The sequence below is a fragment of the Rattus rattus genome, chromosome 2 (genome assembly GCF_011064425.1).
Source record: "Rattus rattus isolate New Zealand chromosome 2, Rrattus_CSIRO_v1, whole genome shotgun sequence".
Classification (NCBI taxonomy): Eukaryota; Metazoa; Chordata; class Mammalia; order Rodentia; family Muridae; genus Rattus; species Rattus rattus.
The window spans coordinates 46,600,375-46,624,505 of record NC_046155.1 but is presented as its reverse complement, the minus strand read 5'-3'; the positions used below and the strand labels follow the sequence as shown (position 1 = coordinate 46,624,505).

The following is a 24,131-nucleotide window of genomic DNA, read 5'->3' as shown; positions in this document are numbered from 1 at the left end:
AGTCAATGTTCATTTAATATTAATAATTGTAATTACGTCAGGTGTATGTGTGTGTACATATAAATCCTTACCGACAAACACACATTATTTAGAAAACAAAATGTAAGTAATTTAAAATACAAATCAGATTAAAAAGCATAAACAAAAAGGGGCAGGATTCAGTGAAGATGATAGTGTCGCAAGGACAATGTTTTTGAGCTATACATTAAATAAAGAAGGAGCCAGATCTGGTGGGCCACCCTTTTCACTCCAGTACTTGGGAGACAGAGGCAGGCCTATCTCTGTGAGTTCTAGACCAGCCGGGGCTATATAATGAGAACCTGTCTCAAAAATAACTAATAATAATAGCAAGTAGAAATATGACAGTAGGCAATGTGGAAAAAAAAAAACCACAGAAACCAGGAAAAACTTATCTCTCAAAATACACCAGCCATTTGCCTGTCAAACAGTTCTTCAAAGGCTTTCTAAAAAGCTGAATTATTCATTTAACCTACAGGGAAAATAAAGCATAATAACAACTTAACATTTTAGAAAACAATTTGGCTCTTTGGTGAAAGATAATTAGAAAATAGCTTGTGTTTACTTGGTACTGCAGAGCCTTAGGGAATGTGACAAAATAACGGAGAACAACATTCTTCAGTCAACAGATTAGAAGAAGAAACGTGGAAAGCAAGTAAGGCGAGTGTAAGGATTTAAATGATGCGCATCAGGGAAACCATGAGAACCAGGACTGGGTATAAATGAAAACGCGGGGCAGCCTGGTTGGTTCTGGAATACCTAGGAATAAAACTTTAGTAACAGAGTAAGATTGCGAAAGAGGCGTCGGCCGAGAGGAAATATAAGGTTTGTCCTGTATACAAAGCTCACGAGGTCTACTTTGCTGGAAATTCCCCTCTTAATTCCCATTTTAGACCTGATGAGACTGAGGCACCAAACAGTCTGGCGATCATGTGCAGAGAAGGCACTTAAGGTACCTGAAGTGGATGGACATTCTGGCTTAAAGGGACTGCTAGGGCAGAGGGGACTGAGGGATCCTCCCATCCCAACCCAACTGTGCATAGCAGGAAACTCGGAGACCCAGGCTAGGAAGCTAAGGTGACAAGCATGAGGTCTCCTCCCTCCTCGCCGAAGCTCCCGGGTCATCAGCCCCACAGCTCCCACCGCTGCATACCTCACGGACCGCTTCAAAGCAATCGCACGCACAGAACAGTGAGCTGACAGACCCACGCGACTCTTCCACGAGCCTAGGTAAGGCCAGGGCTACTTCCGTTATGACGTCGGACCAGACTCCGGCTGGGACAGGAAGTAGGAGGGCGGGACTTGATGTTATAGCCAATCCACGCAGAGGACCGAGTCGCCGCGGCCTGTCGGTCGCGTGCGGGGAGGGGGTGTCTTCCGGTCGGGCCGAGCTAGTGGCTGGGTTTGTTGAAGGACATCGGCTGCAAAGTTTGTGATTCGGACAAAGAAGGTGGGTGAGAAGACGCTCTCGGTTGCTCGGATCGGTGACTGAGCTTTGTAGGGACGACTAGAATCTGGCCGTTTTTTCCCGCCCCGGAACAGCGCGAGGTTTTCTTTTTGTGGGGAGAGGACGGTGGGGAATGGGAAAGGCGCTGGAGAAAATGAGGGTCGGGGCCCCGAGGCTCACCTAACAAGTCTCAGCACCGCGAGTTTTGTGCACCCTAGGCCTCGCACGGTTAGCGGAGAGCCTTATGTTCCACTTTCCAGTGTGGATTGGGGGGTGAGACCCATCGAGAGGGGAGCTCCCCAAGGTCATCCAGTGATAGGATGTTAGAATTCTGGCTTTTGATCCCATCTCTGGCTGAATTCATGTGTCTTGGCCGGTATGGCCATTGCAATTCGTTTTCTCTCTGAGCTGCGATCGGGAAACAAGGTCTCCCTTAACTGTAGCCTTTGTCAAAACCAGAGTAAACGTGGAGTGGCCCTGCGCTTCTCCAGGCCTGGACGCTAAAAACGAATTAGATTTTATATTTCAGCGGTTCTGAACCTGTAGATCGTGACCACCTGGACAAATCTCTATCTCCAAAAATACTTTCGATTCATAACCGTAGCAGAATTACAGCTGCGACGAAGGGGGGTCATCACAACAGGAGGAACTGTTTCAAAGGGGCACAGCATTAGAAAGGTTGAGACTCACTGCTGTATTTGATCAGTGGAAGGGCTTCCAGTCTGTGGCTTGTGGGCCCTGAGAGCCTTTGACTTCCTTTTCCTTAGACCTGGTAATTGCACTACTCCCGATAGATGCCCATAAGACAGGAGAATAGCTGTATCCAGCAACCTATTACAAAGCAAGGGCAACTGCTCACCCCAAGACTTTAATGAAATGCCCATTTCACGTGGAAAGACTGGTTGTTAATAATAGTTATTGGATTATTTAGAAACCGAAGCAAACCCTGTCAGCTTAGACTTTCTAGCAGGCTGCTGTTTAACCATATTACACTTTTAAAAATATCAAATCGCAGGCTCACAGTTATTAATCTTAGGTGATTTTTTTTCCACTACTGTGTGGCTCTAAACCTGCATGTGACTTCAAGGAGAGCATATTTTAGTTTATCTCTTCCTGTTGCCAAGTTCGAATGACTCCTGCCTTTAGACCCAATACTGTCAGGCAGATCTCTTTGAGTTCAAAGCCTTGTCTATGTAGTGAGTACAGGCCATCTGGAGCTACAGATTGAGATCTTGTCTTAAAAAATGAAATAAAAACTCCCTAAGTGTTAAAAGGAAGGAGGAGGACTCCTGATCATTGTCCTAAAACAATATGCAGTTTGTTGGAAGGCGCTTTAGGCCTTAATATCACCTTTGTTTGCCATGTGGGGGTGCCACACACACCTTTACTCCCAGAACTCGAGGCAGAGGTTCAAGGCCAGCCAGGTCTACAAAGTGAGTTAATCCTGTCTCGATGATGATGGTGGTGGTGGTGGTGGTGATGATGCCATTGCATATCTCACCATCAACATCACTGTTCTTCCATCTAAGCTTCCTTTAAAACCCCAGTTCCTATACCATTCTATACCATTCCTTTCTCTGCAGTCAGAATTAGCTGTCTTTGGAATACATCGCCCTTATTACAGTATCCTGTAGAATGTTTAAGCACCTCAATATGACCAACTATGTAACCCTTCCTCCTAGAGGTAACAGGTTGATGAACTGGCAAAGACAAGAAGACTTAGTTTTCTGTAAGGTTTCTCATTTTTAAAATGTATCATGAAATAAATGGAGAAGAATGCTTTGGTAGGTGTGGTAAAGGGAAACGAAGAACTGTGAAGGTTTGTGTTGTCTTTTAATGGTGATTTTCCTGCTTTGGCTAGAAGATCTGTTACCCAGGGAAATTTAGATTGTCTTCATTGTTCCATTCTGAAAGTGTTAAAAATTAAGGTCTCAAATTTTGTTGCATGAATGCTACTGAAGCCTTTGATTGGTTAATAGAGGGGTGACAGTTTCCATAGCAACAACACCCATATGTTTCTCCTACTCTCATTTAGAAGCCACCCAGTCTACCAGTCTTGCCTGGACCTTGACCAGCTGGTCCAAGTTGCTACTGGAATCTGTGGCTCGGGTGTGGTAGATAGGTCATCGTACACACAAAACTGAGTAGTTTGGAATTCTGCTATCTGTGTCTGCTGTTTCTTTTGAGTTGGCAAACACTACGTCATTTTACTGTAGTTTTCATCCTTTTCCCTCTGTCTACTCCACCCTACTCCTTATGGTTCCCTACTTCCAGTCTTCAGAATTAGTTCTACTTCTGTGACTTAACACAGGCATACATAGGTGGGTATATATTTAAACCTAGGGTCTGTTCACAAGGAAACTGGGTATTTGTTCTGAGTCTGGCTTATTTCACTGCACGTGATGATTTCCTGTTCTGTCCGTTTCCACGACTTGTATCCTCATTCATTTTCCTTCTGACTGACCAAGGTTCCACTGTAAAGATGTACCGCGTACTCTGTATCTACTGCTGATGGGCATCTAGATGTGGTCAGTATTTTAGCAGCTCTCAATAGTGTAGCAGTGAACATGGATATGCAAATATCTTTGTGGTCTGTTGGCTTAGTCTTTCAAGCATACTCCAGGTGGAGTAACTGGGTTGTGTGGTAGTTCTGTTTTAATTTCTTGAGACTCCTCCACACTGACTCCATAGTGGCCGCTCCAGTTCACTCCTACCAGCAGTAGTGATTCCTCTCTCCCCACAGCTCACTACTACATTGTCACTTTGTTTTAGTGCAACTCCTTACATAAAAGAAATAAAGCCAGGTGGTGGTGACACACACCTTTGATCCCAAGACTTAGAGGCAGAAGCAGTCCATCTCTGCAGTTTACAAGGACAGCCTGGTCTACAGTGAGTTCCAGAACAGAAACCCCGTCTCAAAAAATTTTTTAAAAATGTTCTCCAAGGGTTTGCCCCTATTTTTCTGATGTGTGTCTATATTAAAATTACTTAGAGGCCTTTTAAGACAAATAACTAACTGGACCAGAGTTTCTAACTCAATGTAGGGACCTAAGGATCTGCACTTCTAAAAGGTCCTATTGGTCTCATGCTGCTGGTCTAGGGACCAGACTTTGGGAACCATTGATATGCCCTGTAATACCCAGATGTAGAATTGACTTTTTTTAATATTTAACGTCACTTGGGACCTTCTTCCATGGTGGCACACTCATCTTTAAGTGTCCTTCAATAGCAGTGGTCATTTATTCATCCCACATTGGATTTCTAGTCTTTCTCCTTTTGCAAACAGTGTTCAGTGATGATTCGTGAACTATCTATTTCTGCCTTGTGATAATTTCTGTAAATTCTTGGAGGAGAAACGACTCAGCTAGATAAAAGAGTATATTCATTATATGATAAGATACTATGTTTGCTGTCATTCCAGCTTACACCACTCCGTGTATTACAGCCGGTTAACACTGCCAAGGTAACTAACTTATCTATGCTAGTTTAGAGTCCTACCTGCTAACAGTCCTTACCAGCTTTTCCCACCAGCTCCACTATCCCAATGGCAGCTGAACCACAGATGAGATATTTTGGAACTGAAAGAATTTTATTTTCTTATAAGCTGCACCCAAATTAATTTATTGTTTTATTGTTTTGTTTTTTAGATTGAAGTCATGGCTGGTCCAGAAAGTGATGCCCAATTCCAGTTCACTGGTATTAAAAAATATTTCAACTCTTATACCCTCACAGGTAGAATGAATGTAAGTATTAACTACATTTTTAAGCAATTATATCCTAGAATAATAGAGACATGACAGCTTTCATTTACATCTTTCCTTTGTTCTCAGTGTGTCCTGGCCACATATGGAGGCATTGCTTTGTTGGTCCTATACTTTAAGTTAAGGCCTAAAAAAACCCCAGCTGTGAAAGCAACATAAATGGTAAGGAATTGCCACTAAGTGTGTAACTTAGTCATTTTGATGGTGGGGTTTTTCTTGCCTTATTATAAATAAACTGTTGGCACTCTGAAATTCACTGTATACCTGAAAGAAAACATTGCACATAATGTACACTTGTAAACCCAACGGTGAGGGGACAGAGGCAGAAGGAGTGCAAGTTCAAGAACAGCTTATGCTACATAGCAAGGCTTAATCTCAACACAATTCAAAGAGAGAGTGACCAAGGATCCGGGTGCCGTGTCTTCCACTGTATTCCCAGCAACGCTGGAGAGGGTGAAGCAGGAGATCACGGTGATTTTTAGTCTGCTCTGACTAAAAAGTAAAACAAAATCCAGAAAAGGTATTACATCAAAATAGTTTTGAACTTGGGAGTGTTTTCTGTGTTAAGTGCTTTCCCAAAGGATTATGGGACACCTAGCTTTGTAAGAGAGTATATCTTTTACCTCAGCCAGTGTAGACTGATTTTTGCTAAATTGGTGTGTTAAAAATTCTGTTGGGGTTGGGATTTAGCTCAGTGGTAGAGCGTTTGCCTAGCAAGCACAAGGCCCTGAGTTCGGTCCTTAACTCCAGGGGGGGAAAAATCTGTTGGGTTTTGTTGTTGAAATACTTTTTTAACATTTGTGTCTTTCTTAATACTATTCTTGTGTCAAATAACTTCAATGAAATGACATGTATTTTATTTTTGGGAGCCTGTGTCCTTGCTCTCACATGTCAGGGTCCTGACGTGGGAGAACGTGGACGGCATTAAGGAGCTGATTCTCTCGAGCTTGTTGAGGGCAGGGTCTTCCGTGGCTTCCTGCTGAGATGCTCCACTGTGTGTTCCCAGCTAGCTGGCACAGACATTTACAAGCTGTCTTCCTGTCTGTGTCTACAGAGAGAGCTGAACTAAGAGATGGACACTGTTGTCTTCTTTTCCCTCATAAATTCTTGGGACCAAACTCAGGTCTCATGGTCTCCGCAGCCCTATTATCTAACATAGTTTTGGTTGGGTTTTCTTTGTTTAGGTTGTTTTGAGACAATCTTGCTCATAACCTAACTGGCCTCACAGTTGTGGCAATTCCTTTCTCAACTTGCTGAGTTTAGGGATTACAGGCTTGTGCCACCATGCCTGGGGTAGGAGTGGGGATTCTAGAGCCTGGAGAAATGGCTCAGTGGTTAAGATTAAGTACTACAAATACTGTAAGAACAGAGAACCTGAGTTCAGATCCCAGCACCCATGCCAGATGTCTTAAAACCGTCTGTAACTTCAGCTCCAGGCAACATAGTGCCCTTTTCTGGACTCTTACACATAAATGCACAATTAAAAATAAAAAGTCTTTTAAAGAGGAAAATGGAATTATGAGCTGAAGTTGTGGTACTAGGGATCAAACCCAGGGCCTTGGCAGATGCCAGACTTATCATTTCGCCTCAGAGTTACAGCCCCAACCCTAACCAACCTTTAGTATATAAAGTAATATTTGCTGGGGTTTTGATAGCTCTACGTTTTCATAGAATACAGGATTCTCCCCCCGAATAAGCCAACCCCTTTAAGATTTTCTTACAGTCCCCTTCAAGCCCCTTTATCTATCCAGAAGTCAGTAAACGTGGTGTTGGCAGCAGCTGTGCAGAAAGGCGGAACGCTAGAGAACTGATGCTTTCTTCACTTATTTTTGTTCTGCTCTTAAAGGCTTTACCATTCTTGAATCCACTTAACTTAGGGGATTGTGAGATCCAGTCCATGGCAGTAAAACAGTACATTGCCCAGTTTTCTACGTAAAGGTACTCTTAACCTTTGGAGGCTGGTAGTATCCCCATAAAAACTGTGCCTTGAACACTAAGTAGCAGACGCGCATCTTACCTATTTACACTATTTGAAATGTTACTTTACTAGAAAGACAGCTCAGAGGCTGAGAGCACCCATGTTGGTTCACACTCATTCTAGGGGATCTGACAACCCTTTTCTGATGTCCATAGGCACCAAGCACACAAGTAGCACATACACAGGTGCAGGCAGAACACATAAAATTAACAAACATTGTAAGTGTTACTCTGTATACTCAATTTTTTTCCAGTAGTAGTTTTTTTCCAGTAGTTTGCTTTTAAAGCTATACTGAATTGTTGGCAGTTTCAACAACGACTTAAAGCTGGAACATCAAACTACCAGCCTGAGGGAGATGCGGATGCACACACAAACACACACACATATATATTATATATGCCCTACTTACGAACCTTAGTGAATGTACACTTTACTTTGGAGACTTGTGGTAATTACTGATTGTTGTAAAAATAGAGTACAACATTGTGTGTCAAACTGTTTTTGCTTTGTTTATAGGATTTTGAAATGTCTGGCCTCATCTGTTAAGTCCCATGCCTGAAGAAGCTGATGTGAACTCATCATGTAATACTCAATTTGTACAATAAATTATGAACCTGGAAAAGCTGGTTGTCTTTATTTACAAGATATCAAAAATATAAAACTGTACAAAATGCAACAAAGGCAAAAACTGGCAGTGACTTGGTCTAAATCTCTTAGTTTTCCAAAGCAAGGCTCAGTACTGGAGGTAAGCAACTGAAATGTCTGTCTGACTTCAAGTGTACTAGGTCATATGTAGCCACGTTAGCTGAAGTAGAATGGAATCTAAACCTCTTCACCTGTTTTTTAAGTGTTCGATTGCACTCCAAACTTACACGGTAGGAGCTGAGATGTTGTGGGTGGTTATACATTAGGAACTGTGGTCTCCTACCCAGTTACATACAGCCCACTAATCATGGGCGAAGGAAAGCATGTTAGTGGTCATTTAACACACTGCTTGAGTGCCGTACAATAACGTCATTTACAGCAGACACACACATGCTCATAGAACTCTTCAGCTACTCAAGATGGTACTATATTTCTTAACTTGAATCTTGAAGCAGAATGAATTGTTTAAATCAAATTGATTTTTTTCTAAACATAATAAATTAAAATAGCATTTGAACAAAAAAATGCATAGTTTCCACACAATCCAAAGCACCATAATGTCCTCTCCACGAACATAATACCTCTTATTCAACTAACGGAAATTAGTTAAATGTGGTTGCTATAGAAACGTGGAACTGTCCTGTTCAGATTTTCCAAGCAGCATACTTCCAGATCCATGTAGACAAAAACATTCTTTGTAGCTTAAATACTAATCACTGAGGTATTTGCTTTTAGTCTCCCTTTTCCAAACAGTAGCTTCCAAAAGGTCTCTAATACCGTTGGTTTATTGCGGACTGTAAGCTCCTGCAGCTAGAACCAAGTTTCTTCTTGTAAAATGTAGGTGTACGACTGGTGTTGATTTGGTCATGTATGTACCCAACAGTAACTCCTGGGAATTCTCAGGTAGATTTATGTGCCCAGTGGCTGTAGTAAAGTCATCAGTTTCTAAATCTTCAAATGCTTTGATGGCATCCCATAACCGAACTGTGTTATCCATCGAACCTAAAGGGATCCAAAGGAAGCCATTAGTGTGCAGCTGTCACATCAGGAGTCTCACGATACTTTGTGTTCACCGAGTTTTGTTTTACAAAGACAAACCTTTACCCCAAAGACATTATTTACCTGATGCCAAAATTTCACCATCTCTACTAAACCTAAGTGAACACACTGTATCAGTGTGGCCTTTTAATTCTCCAACCATCAAGCCATGTCCGATATCCCAAAGAAGTACTCTGCCATCTGTTGCTCCTGTAGCCAGGAATCTCCCATTGGGAGAAAATGTCAAGGAATGAATTGGTCCCTAAAAAAAGAACAAAGTAGGATTAAGTATATCTGATAAGAGCAAGGTAGAATTGTAGTTTAATAGCATGACTGTGATCTTTAAAGAGTTTATGCTACTGGTTAAATATTTCAACTTGGAAAGCATCTTTGTGTGCTGGAATAATGAAGGTATGAAATACCTTGTGTCCAGTGAAGATCCTTACACAGTTACCATTGAGGACATCCCAGAGCCGCACAGTTCTGTCTGCAGAGCCCGTAGCAACATAGTTGGAATTTGGATGAAATCTAGTGCAATTGACATCAGCGAGATGGCCAGCAAATATCCTTAAAGGCTGATAGTGATCTGTAGCCCAAAGCCTGAAAATAAAAATATTAATTTAAATAATAAAATGTAACCCAAAATAGAGGTATATCAGGTGAGAGTCAATTCCAAATGGTTCCTCCTTGTTATCTAATGGAAGGAAAGATAGTAAGTGGGACTAACATTTTCTTTTTTGAGATAATGTCTGGTATAGCCCAAGCTGGCTGTGAACTCACTCTCCTATCTGGGTCTCACTTTGTAGCTGTCCTGGAATTCACTATGTAGAATTCACTCTGACTAGCCTTGAACTCAAGAGATCCCCCTACCTCAGCCTTCCAAGTGCTAGGGCTAAAGACGTGCCAGCATGCCCAGTTCCCGAATGCTGGGATTACAGGCATATAAATTAGCTTTTTTGGTTTTATTTTGTTTGTTTTGAGGTTTTTCCGTATAGTCCTAGATATCCTGGAACTTACCCTTAGACCAAGCTGGCCTCAAAATTCAAAGATCTACCTGATTCTGACTCCCAAGTACTGGGATTAAAGGTGTGCACTGATAACTGTCTGACTTAAATAATTTATTTTTATTTTATATGCATTGGTGTTTTGCCTACATGCATATCTGTGTAAGGGCGCCAGATCCCAAGGAACTAGAGTTCCAGTCAGTTGTGAGCTGCCATGTATGTGCCAGGAATTGAACCTGGATCCTCTGGGAAGAGCAGTCAAAACTCAACTGCTGGGCCATTTCTCCAGCCAGCATATAAACGCTTATTCTTTTATACCCACCTCCCCACTCTTTTTTTTTTGGTTTTTTTTTTGAGCTGGGGACCAACCCAGGGCCTTGCACTTCCTAGGCAAGCGCTCTAACCACTGAGCTAAATCCCCAACCCCCCACCTCCCCACTCTTAATGAACAAGAAAACCATTTTCTCTATAATTTGGGCAACCACATAGTTTCTAACAAAAATTACTTCAAAGGGGACTTTAGAATAACAGGAAGCAGGACCCTTGGTGTAGACCCTGGAGGGAGAAATATTCCCCTCTCACATTTTCAAGCTACAGTTGTGAATTATCGTCTCCGAAAGTTAATCCTGAATAGCATGAAAATACAGCTTGCTGGACTTTGTGTTCTTGACAAGATACAGTTATATCCAGTGAGTAAACCCATTAGATCAGTGTTCTTACCGAGCTACGCGGTCATGGCCTCCTGACACGAAATAATATCCATATGGAGAAAACTGTGTGTCCCACACTGGGTAGTTGTGCCCTTTATATCCAACTAAGCAAGTGAAAGTCTGCAGGCTCCAGAGTCTAACGGTTCCATCCTCTGAAGAGGAAAGCAGGTAGTTCCTGAGGAGAAGAGGTGGTGATGATTGATTCTCAGTACAGTCTAGTTACCTGCCCCAAGTTTCTCCCAACCTCACATTTTAACAACTGACATGCGCCTATGTTACATTAGTATGTGCGTGCACATGCTCCTGGGAGTGGGCGCAGAGTGCTGAGGACTCACCCTCGGGCCTTGCACACGGCAGGCAGGCAGGCATTCTACCACTGAGCTACACAGCTCCCTCACCTGTGTGTGGAATGCAGGATGCATGGGTATATTTAGGAGTCTTCCCTGGATCAATCTCCCAGATGTACCCAGAGCTTGTCAGCGACCCCAGCTCCAGGTCTAGAACACTGGGATGACAGGAGGGCCGCCAGGCCACCATTTATATGGGTGCTAGAGATCTAAAATCTGATTTTCACACTTGCATGGCAAGCACTTTCCTCACTGAGCCATCTCAGCCCCACCTCTCTATTCTTGGAATTCACAGTAGATAACAAGAGCTAAAAGTATTAAACTAATGTTAAGTGAAATCATGTTGTAGTATATCCTCAACACTTACTGTATAAAGCTAATTATGAAAGGAAAAAAACAAGCCAAAACAAAAAAACCTGTCAGGACTATGGGGAGGGGTCACAGTGCTTTAGAAAAGAAAAAAAATAGTGTGATAGCGCATGTGTAACCTCAGAACTCAGGTGATGACCCTGTGTTCAAAACACTAAGAAACTAGTACTGAGGCTAATAAGCAGTGCGGTTACCAGACAGTCTAGAAATGAGGTGCATCAGTTCTGAATATGTGATTTGCTGTCAGCATGGACTGTATCTAAAAGAGAGGAGGAGTCGGGTATAGCTCAATAGCAGAGTACACACCTAGTATGTGCTGGAGGCCCTGTGTTCAACCAGGACGCCATTCCCCTGCAGAATACTAATGTTCCACTTTTTTCAGGGATAAATAAAAAAGTCAACAGTTTTCACTAAATCAGTCATACATTTCTGTGAAATGTACCACTTGGCTAAATCCTATTAGGTACTGGTTTTGTTTTGTTTATTTCTCAAGATCTCAGAAGTACAATGAAAACTCTGGTGGTCAAAACTACTAAGTAGAATACACAAGATAATATGGGTGAAACCACCCTTTTCCAGCCATTTCTGCAGAAAGTTAGAAATGAAAATCAAGAAATACCTAAACACATAAGGTGCTATTTCAAAACATGGTCTGGCTGTGATACCCAGTGAACCTTGAACCACAATTCTCCTTCCTACCTTAGCCTCCAGAGAGGCTGGGATGGCAGACACTTACCATGACACCCAGCTTTCTTCTGTTTTCCTGTTAAAATACCTAAATGCTTCAGTTGATAGCTTTTAATGAGCAATTTCTCTCTTTTTTTTTTTTTTGAAGATTTATTTATTTACTCTATCTATAAAGTACACTGTAGCTGTCTTCAGACACACCAGAAGAGGGCATCAGATCTCATTTACAGATGGTTGTGAGCCACCATGTGGTTGCTGGGATTTGAACTCAGGACCTTTGGAAGAGCAGTCAGTGCTCTTAACCGCTGAGCCATGTCTCCAGCCCGAGCAATTTCTCTTAAGTGTTAGGAAGTTCCATAAGAATAATCCACAAACTCGAGCAATTCAACCCCTTCCAGAGGGTTATTCAAAAATAAAGCTAAATTCTGAAACGGGTGAAGCCATGAATGTATATCCTGATTTTGTAAATTCAGTATACACTTAGGTGCTATTATATTCCAGTACCCAACATATATTAACAAATGGTAAGATTCTAATTGTGAAAGATACTGAACTACAGGCAACCATAATGTTTGGCATTTGCATTTCATCTCCAGCAGTTAAGTTTGAAATCTCAGCACTGTTCATCAGCATTTAATTGTGTTTGAATTTTACCTATCCGGACTGAAGCTGGCTCCATAGACAGGCCCACTGTGACCATACAAAATCTTCAACTCACTTGCAGTTTTCTCATCCATGATTCTTTCTAAGACATCATCTGATTCTTTGTCTATAAGACTAAGATCTAAAAAGGTCCAGAAATAGTATTTTAGGTATATTATTTAAGGCAATCTCTCATAATTCAGAACTAACATTTCAACATTTCTTCTTTACCAACAACACTATGCTAAAGCTAAATTAAGTGATCCGTCCCCTCATAGAGAAAAAAATGAATCTTTCAAACAGTTAATCTGCTAGACCATACAGTTACTCAGTATGACAATCAGTCTGTCCATCACGTTTCATAAAAAGGAAGCTATACAAATCCTAAAACAATATGAACCTAATTGTTTAGGAAAAATAGCTATCAAAAGCATCTAAAATCCTGACCCTAGGAGTGGTTTCGGTTCTGTGTTTTGCCTTTTGTTTTCTGTATGTACCAATGCTTTCCCTGGATGATATAAATGTACCACATGCATGTGTTGGATCCCTGGAACTAGAGTGATGGCTGGTGGTGGGAATCTCATCCAGGTCCTCTGCAGCAATGGGCAATGCTCTCAACCAGAGTCCTCTATTCAGCACTGTGTTTTAATTTTTGAGACAGAGTCTTCACTGTGTAGCTTAGGCTCCTTTGAACTTACAGTGATCCTCCTGCCTCAGCCTTGTATGAAGTGAATTTAAGCATGCATGCCATCACACACAGGGATATGTCAGAGAACAATATGTAGGGTCAGTTCTCCTCAACCATGTGGGCTGTGCACACTGAACTCAAGTCTGCATGTCTGGTGGCAAGCACTTGCCTTTATCTACTGAGTTACTAAGGTTTAGTGAGGCCCTGCCAGCCTAAGGTTTTCTTAAAAGTTATAGGCAAATAATCATCAGATATCAGAGTTTTAACTTTAAAGAGTTATCTGACCTATTCCCTTCATTTTGTATATGAGAGAACTGGGGCCAATGGAATAATCATTGCCACCCCCAAGGTCCTTTCATTTATTGGAAATGTTACCTTGGTTTGGTGTTTGTTTTGGTTTGAGACACTTCATTTAAGGTTTGCAGGCTGGCCTTGAATTTGCTCTGAGGTCTAGGCAAGTCCTTGAACTCACTCTCTTTAAAAATTGTTTAGTGTCTGTGTCTATTAGATGTCCACATGCCTAGTGCATGGGGAGGTCAGAAGACGACTCTTGGGATTCTCTCCCATATGTGGATTCCAAGGAACTGAACTCGGTTCATCAGGCCTGGGGCAATGAGCCACCTCACCTGCCCAATCCTTGAATTCTCTTATATATTTGGTTGTGAGCCTAGCCTCTAACGGCTGAGCCATCTCTCCAGCCCCCAATCCTTGAATTCTCAATCCTCTTGTCTCATCCTCCTGAGATGTTTATTATCACAAACCTAAACCACAGGTACAGCCAAGACTGTAACCCTGGAATTCAAGTGAAATCACTTCTGTAAAGATCACAATTTCCTGTCTAAGTTCTATGAAATCAAATTGGTGTAGATTAATTTTAAGTGTATACCGATAGGTCATATCAGTTACCTGATGCTTGTTTGACACTACGAAGCTTTTTAGGGGTCACAGACCACACTCTGACGGTTGAATCAGCAAAACCTCCAGCAATCAGGCTAGAATCATCAGTGACATCCACTGCAGTGAGGCCCTGATAGTATTATTTAAAAAAATTATTAGAAGTATTAGATAACACTGCATGGGGAAAACAATTCCAATCATATCTAAAAATGTGTAACACTAGACAATGGTGGCACACACCTTCAATCCCAGCACTTAGAAGGCAGAGGCAGGCAGATTTCTGAGTTTGAGGTAAGCCTGGTCTACAGAACAAGTTCCAGGATATCCAGGGCTACACAAGAGAAACCCTGTCTCAAAAAGAAAAAGAAATTTGAAATGGGTATATTTCCCATATGAAAGATCATTTAACAACTCTGAATACTTGAGCAAAGTTAAATGCTCGCGCGCGCACACACACACACACACACACTATATATACATATATGTACAGACATATAATTAAGGAATCATAATGTGGGGGACACAGGGATTGCTGAGAAGAGGCAAAAGTAATGTTCATGCAGTGCTCATGTATGAAGTTCTCAAAAAAAGTGAGTAGGGGTTGGGGATTTAGCTCAGTGGTAGAGCGCTTGCCTAGGAAGCGCAAGGCCCTGGGTTCAGTCCCCAGCTCTGAAAAAAAAGAACCAAAAAAAAAAAAAAAAAATGAGTAGACCCAAGATAAGATTATCTGAGTTATCAAATAAAATGCACTTCTGAAGGCACATATGAAACAAGCATCTTGTCGCCTTTTTGCCCTCTGTACTTGGAGTACGTAATAGAAAATAAATGTTAATCAGTTTTGTACTTTACTAAATACATTTAGTATTCTAAGAAGTCAATAAAGACATTAAGAATTAAAAACACCAAGTTTATATTATTACTTAAATCAAGTTCAAGAGATGAACCTGATGAGCCCTGAGCGTTCTCACACTTAGAGGAACAGAACTCTAATCATCCTATCAAGGGTCAAGTATGAGCAGGATTCTTACTTTTACAAGTTGCTGAAAGGCTTTTAAATCCAGACATCTATCTATTCTGATCAGTGTATGTCCTCCCTCCCTCCTTCCTCCCTCCCTCCCTCTGACCACTGTGTAGCCCAGCCCTAGCTGTCCTGGAACTCACTCTGTCGAACAGGCTGCCCTCAAGCTCAGAGACCTGCCTGCCTCTGCCCAGACTGCCTGTATTGAAGGCATGCACCACCACACTGCTATGCCCTTTGCTCTTACGTTAAATAGCACCAAGAGCTTAGACAGGAAAACTCCATTTGAGTTACTTTTTCTCAGTGGTAGATCACCATTTTATCTGACTCTTCTGGAAGTATTTTACTGACCTGGTACGCATTAAGGAATGTATAGAAACAAATGGAGGGTAAACAGTCAGGCCCAAGGCGCACTCGTTTGGTAGTTTCCTTCATATTCATTATTTTGTCCAGTTTGTCTGAATCTTTCAACTCGGGAAGGGGGATTCTACAAGAGAAAACAGACTAAGAGTCACTCTTGGATATTGATAAACTCCACCCTCTGTGGCACAGCTTTCACCTCTGTAGGTTTCCTCCCCACCTGTTTTGGGGTGGAGCATTGGGATCTTGTTTCTTGCTTTTAGAGCCAATACTATCCTTTTTAGGCTTCTTCTTTTTAGGTTTCCCCTCTTCGTTTTCTCCTTCTTCATCCTCATCATCCAAAGGCACCTCAATTTCCGGTTCTTTTAATAAACCAAAAAATACCTACAAGTCAAAAGAATCAACAGTTTTTAAATTAACTTCTGTTCAATGTGTTTGGTTAGGTCGTTTCTCTTTTCAGGCTCTCTTGCAGCTACAAATGACCACATAACATAGTTCTAACCCACAGATATACGCAGAAGCACACCGCACGTTGTTCTAATGAAAGATAAAAAGCCAAACAAACAAACCTATCTGCTGTCCTGGTTTTAAAGAGAGACACAGGAGACCTTTTGTTGTGCCCCCTACTCTTCCCTGGATTCAGCTGTACTGCTTTAGCAGCCACTGGAGAGTGTGCACACACATGTACCACTTTCTAACGCCAGTGGGCCAAGAGCTATGGACAGCACTTTGGAACTATCAGGCAAGTCCCAGAGGGAAAGCAAAAGCAAAATCCCTTGCTTGTCTTAGCCGCTGCAGTTAAGGCCCTGTTACATGAAACCATTCCTGAATCCTCCCATACACCACTAATCCTCAGAACAACACACTTTAGATGCAGTGTAAGATTATCCCCAAGGTAGCTCTAAGAAGAATGCATCCCTGATTTCCGTTATATAATCTATGGTTTCCCACCTACATTACACAGTTCTAGGCTTGCTCCCATACCTTTGATTTGTTTGCTTCTCGCTTAGCCTCGCCTGCCAGGCTTCCCACCATGGCATCTATCTGCTGCTTACTGCGGGGCATCCCGTCAAAGATGTCGATGTAGAGGTGCTCCTGAACTATGTTCCATATCTGATTGTTCTGTTTCTCCTGAAGATGCCGCTTCAAGAGTTGGTACGAGTCACGGGAAATGCGAAGAACAAATTTACTTGTCCGAAAGTCCAGCATGGTCTCATTCCCTTTCATGTGCTCCTTTTTGGTAAGACTAGATAATACTCGTAGGTCATCCTGGTAATAACATTCCTGATCTCCGTGGAACCTGTTTTAGTGATTTTAAAAAGTCATTTTTCAATGTCATTAAGGTAATCTGCTTCTCCCCTGCTTCTCCCTCATACACTGATAAACCATCCCAGAATATGTAGTTTATAATTATATATTTATACTATAAAGTATATAAAGTAACTACATAACCCTACGTAACCCTGACTAGGCTGTAGGATCAATAGTAATTCAAAATGATTATAATTCAGTTTCTAAAATCACCCTTAAAATGACCAATTTCTCTAATGAAATGTGTCATAAACATTTCAGGAGAAAGTTCTCTAATGAAGCAGTGAATGAGACATCTGAGCGGACTCACTAACAGTATGTATTTCTTTTGAAAAGTATCTTTGACCCATGGCGACATACGCCTTTAATCCCAACACTCAGGAGGCAGAGCCAGAGCCTGGATCTCTGAGTTTGAGGCCAGCGGGACTACAAAGTGAGTTCCAGGACAGCCAGGGCTACACAGAGAAACTCTTGTCTTGGAAAAAAAATTTAAAAAAAATCTTTGGGAATACATAAAAATGTCAGAATCCTTGCTTTACTGAATTTTGCGCTTTCTCAAAACCTCTTTAAAACTTTTTATTAAAAACATTTCAAACACAGGAGTAGAAAATAGTATGCCTTCAATGTACTTATCACAGTCTCAATGATACTCACGACATGATTCTTATAAGCCTATACATTTTAATTACTTAAGACATTAAAATCAATACTTTAATAAGGATAAAGTAAAGAACAAATATTGGTACTAAACAATAAGCACTTTCATATTTTCACTATTACCAAGGCAATTAAGTAAAGCCTTCAGTCTTGGTTATATCTTATAGTTTAAATATACTCTTGTTTTTACAAGTCTTGGCTTATTTTGCCTTCATTTGGGCATGGGGTCCTAGCAGACTGTCTGTAATGGGAACAGAGAGCCTTTTATTACAGCCCATCTTTCTCCATGGAAAGGTGGCTATCCCAGGAGACTGAAAGAGCAAGACTGATGACAGTACTACAAAAGAAAATTAGCTTCTAAGCTGGGCAGTGGTGGCACATGCCTTTAGTCCCAGCACTCACGAGGCAGAGCAAGTTCAAGACCGGCCTGGTCTACAGAGTGAGTTCTAGGACAGCCAGGACCATTACACAGAGAAACCCAGAATAAAAAAAAAAAAAAAAAAAAAAAAGAAGAAGAAGAAAAAAAGGTTTCTAAAAGGTTTCTTTTTTTTTTCCCGGAGCTAGGGACCGAACCCAGGGCCTTGCACTCGCTAAACAAGTGCTCTACCACTGAGCTAAATCCCCAACCCCGAAAAAAAGGTTTCTAATGTAAAATATTATCATCAGCCCAAGAGAAGGGAGAGGGCTGAGCCCCAGTTTGCTTTCTGTACCTTCAATTAGGAATCCAAGCGTGATGAGTGGGTAATAGCTTTTAGGAGTTCTGTTCTTCCCCTATCGCCATCATCGTTCTGCGACAAGTCCTGACTTCAAGCTCTGTGGCTTGCACTGAAGTGCTCTCATCAGGCTGTCCGCCCTGCCTCCTGGCATCTGTAAGGATGCCTTCTGGGATTTTCCCTATGTCTCCACCTTTCCCTTCTCTGTATCCTGTACCTGTTAAATGTTGGAGCTCCTCAAGCCAATGTTGGCTCCAGAAGCTCCTCCCCTCTCGGCTACTACATAGGGAACAGGATTACAGTACAGGAGGACAGAGGGACTATTGGCAGACCAGTCTTGGAGATACTGGGGTTTTTTTGTTTGGTTTGGTTTTGAAGACATGGTTTCTCTGTGTGGAACTCATGCTGTAGACCAGGCTGACCTTAAACTCAGAGACCCACCTGCCTCTGCCTCCCGAGTGCCAGGATTAGAGTCGTGTACCACCATGCTGCACATGGTTATTGCTTCTTAATGGTTCTTAAATTAGTCAAAAGCACATTTGAACTGGAACTAAAGATTAGTACCCCTACTAATGTCCTCCTCTAGGGATTCCTACAGGAAAGCCGTCCTTCTCCCCAGTGGACACACCAGAAATCTGGGTTATCAATGGTGTCTCACCTCCATATCCAACCCAACACGTGTGGGTCAGTCTACTTTTCACTTCATCAGCAGATTCTTGTTTCTCACTAGCGATGCTACTGATATATTAGGCAGGACAATTCTCTGCTAAGTAGAACTATCTATACATTCCATAATAGTTACTATCATTCCCTCCTCCCCAACAAACAAATATGCCTCAACATATTTCTAAGTGTCATGGGAAAGAGGACTATCACCACCATTAAGAAGCAGTTAATAACCCTAGGCATCCAATAGTCCTTCTGTCCCTCACCATCTGTTTGTCTTTTAAAATGCTCACTTGGGTCCTGGTGGGGGACCATGTATAATCCTAGCACTCAGAAGGGAGAAGCCAACAGAACTCTGCAGGTTTGAGGCCAGCCTGGTCTACACAGTGAGTTCCAGACCAGGCAGGACTACACACTAAGATCCTGTCTTAGGAAAATGACAAAAACTGCAATTAATGAAATGACCCTGTAGTGACATCTATAGCAGAGATGCCTTACCGTCCCCAAATGCTCATTTTAACTTCTTTCCTCCATAACTAGACCCCTGGCTGTTAGCTGGGGACAGGCACCTCAGGGAAGATCACATTTTCTACATCTATAGCTAGGGACAGCCACTGATAAAAAGTTAGAAAAAGAAAGTGTCAGCACCTTCCAGGAATGTGTGCCTTTCTTGCTGACTATAACAGTGTTGGGATTACTTTCTGACAGAGGCCCAGCTTGTACCACAGAGTGGAAGCTTCATGACAAGGACAATAATTCCCGATGATCGAGGATTTACCTATCAGCCCTAAACCTCCTACCTTTATGAGAAAATCCAACTTAACATTTTATTCAAGCCTATTGTTTGGGTGGTTAGTCATCTTCTAATCCTAACACAGCCTCCTACTGTTCTTAGAATAAAGTTTTTATTCATAATCATTGAGTTTTCAGTGACTCTCAACCAAACCTAATCTCATCCAATACAAATCCCTATTATTCCTATGACAGAGACCCTCAGCACAGTCCAAGAACCTGCCTGTTGCTGCCAACTGAATGCTGTACCACAGCCCTGCACCATTCCCTGCCTCAGCCACTATGAGCTTCTTTAGCCTCTGTAACTACCAAGATCCCTTCCCCCACAGACCACTCCAGGTATGCTCCTGCTTTAACTGGCTAACTCCTCGCCCTTCCTCAGATCGCCCTGCACGTCTGTTTCCTCTGGAGGATCAATCCTCCTGCTGCCCCTGTGCTGGGTTCATACTGCCCAGGCACCTGTCCTTCACAAAACGCCTCTGGTTTACATTCGTGTGGTTACAGATGTGTGTTTACAGACATATATAGATAAATATGTTAAGATTCACATACTTCTCAAAGAATGATTTTGCTTCACTTTCATGTTGATTATAAACTAGCTCCAAGTACATATGTACAAACAGAGGATAAAAGAGTTGGGATAATTCTGCTCGATGGCAGTCCAGAGAACATTCAATGAAGTGTTTCAGTCCACTGTAGTATTCTTCATACATTGTAGGGTCTCCTTGTTGGTTGTAGGCCGACAAGACAGCACTGACATCTGGCTGGTCTTCCACAGCTACACTTGCAACTGTTTAAAAAATGAATGACAACTTTTAAGAAAATGATCTAAAATGCACCAAGCAGATGTGGTTTTTCTAAGGCCCCAAGGACAGCTGTTTCTCAGGATTGTCCCTTTCCTCTCTACTTCTCTTCCCCAACACAACCATGCCTCTTTTTCTTTTTTAACTTTGTGTTACATTTGCTTATTTTGTGTATATGTGTGGCTGTGTATGAGGGAAGTGGACAGACAAGCCATAATAGTTATATGGAGATCAGAAGACAAATTCAGTAGACAATTCTCTCCTTCCATAATGGAGATTCCTGGGACCGATCTCAGTTTGTCAGGCTCAGTGGCAAATACCTTTACCTGCCAGCTCACAGTCACAAGCCATTTTAATAGCATTCAGGGTGTTTTTGATTAACCAAGCCAGAAGCTCTTCAGTTTGATTGTAGCTTACATGTTTAAATCAATAACAAGAATAGTCAACATTTTTCCTAGAACTGTGTCATAAAGACACAGTGTTCATAAGGATTGAGAACGTGCTAGGTAGCTAAGACCTGTCTAACATGCACAAGGCCCTGGGCTAAACTACCAAGAGCACCAAATAAATAAACAAATGCATGTGCAAAGCTAACAGCTATGTTAATCTCCTCTCAAGGCTCAGTGCAAATGACATATATCACACTCAAGTACCTTGTGCATCACTCCTGTAATATCAATCCTGTGATACCCTCACATTCAAACATCACCTCATATAAAACATCAGCATTTCAAGGAAAAAGGGGAGCATTTGTTATGGCTCTGGAATGTAAAAGACTACAACTCAACTGTGTATATGTGAAGTAATTTCTATAACCAATCATTGCAAGGTAGAAAGCCTGAGTATTTGTTCGTAATACAGCGATACAAAAAAAAATAATAATAATAATGCTTTTTAAAAATCAAATTAGAGTTTGGATGTTGAAAATTTTGGCAAACTACGGTTATAGTATTATATGCTTTTATGTTTTTTAAAAAGTGATTACACATACTCTTTACTGAAAAACTTATAATTAAAGATATAATTTTGTAGTCATTCTCATGGTCTCTTTTTCTCCTTGGTTTCTTGAGTATGATCTAAAAAAAAAGTCAAGTTTCTTGACAGATGAGAGATATTAGAAAAATAATACAAGTTGTTAGAATATAGTCACAAAATTTGGCATACAGAAAAGATCTTCCTTCTCAGTCACATTCTCCACATATTTTTACTTATCCCTCCCTTCCCCCATAACTATATTTAGCTGAGGATAGCTTTGATCCCACAGTAATTCTCCTGCCTCAGCATCCCAAGTGCTGCCATTATACACACGACACATTTCTATTTATCAATCACAGTGCTGTGTGTTCAAGCTTCCTTTCTGGCAATGCTCTCACTGAAACAGGTTAACATGTCTAGAACCACTAACCTGGATAATTTAATTCAATATTTACTGATCTCATTTGAGAACTTCGACTAAGTATATCTTTGAAAAGTTGAAGTTTGGTGTATAGTAAAGACAACTTTCAGGTAGCTGGGTCTCTTCTCCCACCGTATGGGTTTTGAGGACCCAATCAGGTGGTCAGGCATAGCAGCAGGTGTCTTCCCCTGAAATGTGTGTTTCACTATCTGGATTTGTGACAACGGTTTCTGGGAGAAACATGAGTTGTCAGTAACTGGAATCAGGAACTAAACTTTCAGTACTAGGCACATTACACATTACATCTTAAACTCATAATAACTTCTTAGTTAAAAAAAAAAACTAGAAAAAATGCCTTTAACTGACATCACACACGGAAAAGCAACAGAGACAAAAAGGTCTGCCACTCCTACCTGTAAAATTAAGAGTTTTCAAAAGCACTCCTTAGAAGCTCTCTGGCAGATTCCCAGACTCTCCCCCTACAGTTTAAGCCAGAAGTGATACTCAGATGTTTGCATCCTCTAAAATACTTAACACCGGTGGTTCTCAGTCCACAATCTAAGAAACACTGACTACCACCACTTTGGATGTGTGGTCCAAAGCAAGCCTTTCGGCTTTGCTCAAAAAGTCCATTTTCTCCTCTCAAAAGGAGAGATGAGAACTATACAATTGTGAGAGAGAAAAAAATCAAGACACAGAAAAGTACTTGCAGTACAATAGTAGTATGGGAACAGAATAGTACGATACTTGTGTTCACGCGAACCTAATCCTAAATCCAAGTAAGAGTAGAAACACCGAAACCTTAAGGTTCCCCTCTTCTGTCAATCCCCGGGCCCGGCACCTCCCTCCCTCCCTCCCTCGGCTCCACATCTCTGCTCAGCCTCTGGCTGGAACTGACAGCTCAGAAGAGGGTTTGACTGCGCAGCCGGCGCAATAGAGAAAGGGGCGGGCATGTGGCCCTAGAGGCGGGCCCAGGAAATTCAAAACAAGCCCGCAGAGGTGCAGGCCTGCCAGCCCTTGCCTTCCCCGCTAGCTCCCCTTTCAAGCCGGCACTGCTCACCCGGTACCCCGAGACTCACCCTTTCCCGGAGCCGCAGGACCTGAGGCTGAACCTGAGAACACTGAGGTCACCGAAGCGCCGGCTCCCGGAGTGTCGGGGGCCGCAGAGCCGGGAACTGAAGCGGTGACCCGGCTGAGAAGCGCGCTAGCCGCCTCCGCGCCAGCCCCGTCCAACTCTCCCGGAGCTCCGGAGCCCGCCACCGCCTCCTCCAGCAGCCGGGCCTCACGGCGCAGTGCCTCTTCGGCCTCGCGGAGATTGCTCTGCCGTAGGAACTGCAGCACAGCCAGAAGAGTCTGTCGGTCGTGAGGAGCGCCGGCCTCCGCGGGAGCGGCGGGCACCGGGGCCGCCCCCGCCGGGGCAGCGGCAGAAACAGCCACCACTGGTTTGGGGGTCCCGCCGTCCCCACCGGCCGCCGCCGCCGCCGCCACATTCCCGCCGCCGCCGTTGGGGCCGTTGTTAGGAGTGCCACCGCTACCCTCGCCTGCGCCGTCGCCAGCCTGCGGAGGTAGCAGCGTTGGCGGTCCCTCAGACTCCAGCTTGACCGCCACCTCCGTCTGCTCCTCCGCCAGCGCCGCCATCTTGCGGCTGAGCCACCTCGCGCCGTCAAGCGTGACTGCGTTTTCGTCACATGGAGGGCGGGGTAGGGCGTTTCACGACAGCTGGAGCGGGCCATTTACGGCAGGAGGAGGAGCTAACGAGGAGAAAAGGAGTGAGAAAGAGCTACTTTCAAAACTGAGTGAAAGGCAGGGAGGCAGGAAGTGGGAGTTGGTTACCGTCTCTTGCATTTGCCTGATAATTACCGTTTATTGCAGGCAGACTACATTCGGGGATTGAGGTAGCCGTTTTAAATTATACGAGCTCTTTTAATTCAATTTTAGAGGTGCTAATCCCTGGAGTTTTTACGGATGGCTTAACCGGAACCCAAAGAGGTTAATACCATGCTAAAATCACACACGAAGAAAAAGATTCACGCCCAGGCATTTAATCCAAAAGCACATCTGATTTATCAGAGACCTCCTAGTTACGGGTAAAGCTCTCTCTGTAATACTGTGAGCTGAGCCATGGTTACTTTTTTTTCCCGTTTTTATTCCTGTAAAAATACAAGTTTTTGTGAACTTTATATG

The 24,131-nt window shown here is 42.6% G+C and overlaps 2 protein-coding genes across 2 annotated transcripts; one reads left to right on the top strand and one right to left on the bottom strand.

Moving 5' to 3' along the window:
- Window positions 1–1,346: 1,346 nt before the first annotated feature.
- Atp5md (ATP synthase membrane subunit DAPIT) lies at window positions 1,347–7,826 on the top strand. Its single transcript, XM_032892152.1, has 4 exons — window positions 1,347–1,468; window positions 5,113–5,208; window positions 5,296–5,388; window positions 7,721–7,826. Exons 2-3 carry the CDS (start codon window positions 5,122–5,124, stop codon window positions 5,383–5,385), a joined length of 177 nt encoding a protein of 58 aa, XP_032748043.1. The 5' UTR covers window positions 1,347–1,468; window positions 5,113–5,121; the 3' UTR covers window positions 5,386–5,388; window positions 7,721–7,826.
- Window positions 7,811–23,698, bottom strand: Taf5 (TATA-box binding protein associated factor 5). The gene is made up of 11 exons (XM_032892146.1): window positions 23,027–23,698; window positions 20,301–20,538; window positions 16,594–16,909; window positions 15,830–15,993; window positions 15,601–15,736; window positions 14,241–14,361; window positions 12,659–12,788; window positions 10,612–10,776; window positions 9,310–9,487; window positions 8,972–9,149; window positions 7,811–8,851 (listed from the first exon to the last, which is right to left on the bottom strand). The coding sequence occupies exons 1-11, from the start codon at window positions 23,583–23,585 to the stop codon at window positions 8,634–8,636; spliced, it is 2,403 nt and encodes an 800-aa protein (XP_032748037.1). The 5' UTR covers window positions 23,586–23,698; the 3' UTR covers window positions 7,811–8,633.
- Between the last annotated feature and the right edge of the window lie 433 nt (window positions 23,699–24,131).

What these genes read in the sequence shown, in the direction of transcription:
- Atp5md (XM_032892152.1), top strand. Translation starts at nt 5,122, where the DNA reads ATGGCTGGTCCAGAAAGTGATGCCCAATTCCAGTTCACTGGTATTAAA. An exon ending in CCCTCACAGGTAGAATGAAT is followed by an intron (nt 5,209 to 5,295) that starts GTAAGTATTAAC and finishes CTTTGTTCTCAG; the next exon opens with TGTGTCCTGGCCACATATGG.
- Taf5 (XM_032892146.1), bottom strand. Translation starts at nt 23,585, where the DNA reads ATGGCGGCGCTGGCGGAGGAGCAGACGGAGGTGGCGGTCAAGCTGGAG. An exon ending in GGATCTTCACTGGACACAAG is followed by an intron (nt 9,150 to 9,309) that starts GTATTTCATACC and finishes TTCTTTTTTTAG; the next exon opens with GGACCAATTCATTCCTTGAC. An exon ending in TGGTGAAATTTTGGCATCAG is followed by an intron (nt 8,852 to 8,971) that starts GTAAATAATGTC and finishes GGATCCCTTTAG; the next exon opens with GTTCGATGGATAACACAGTT.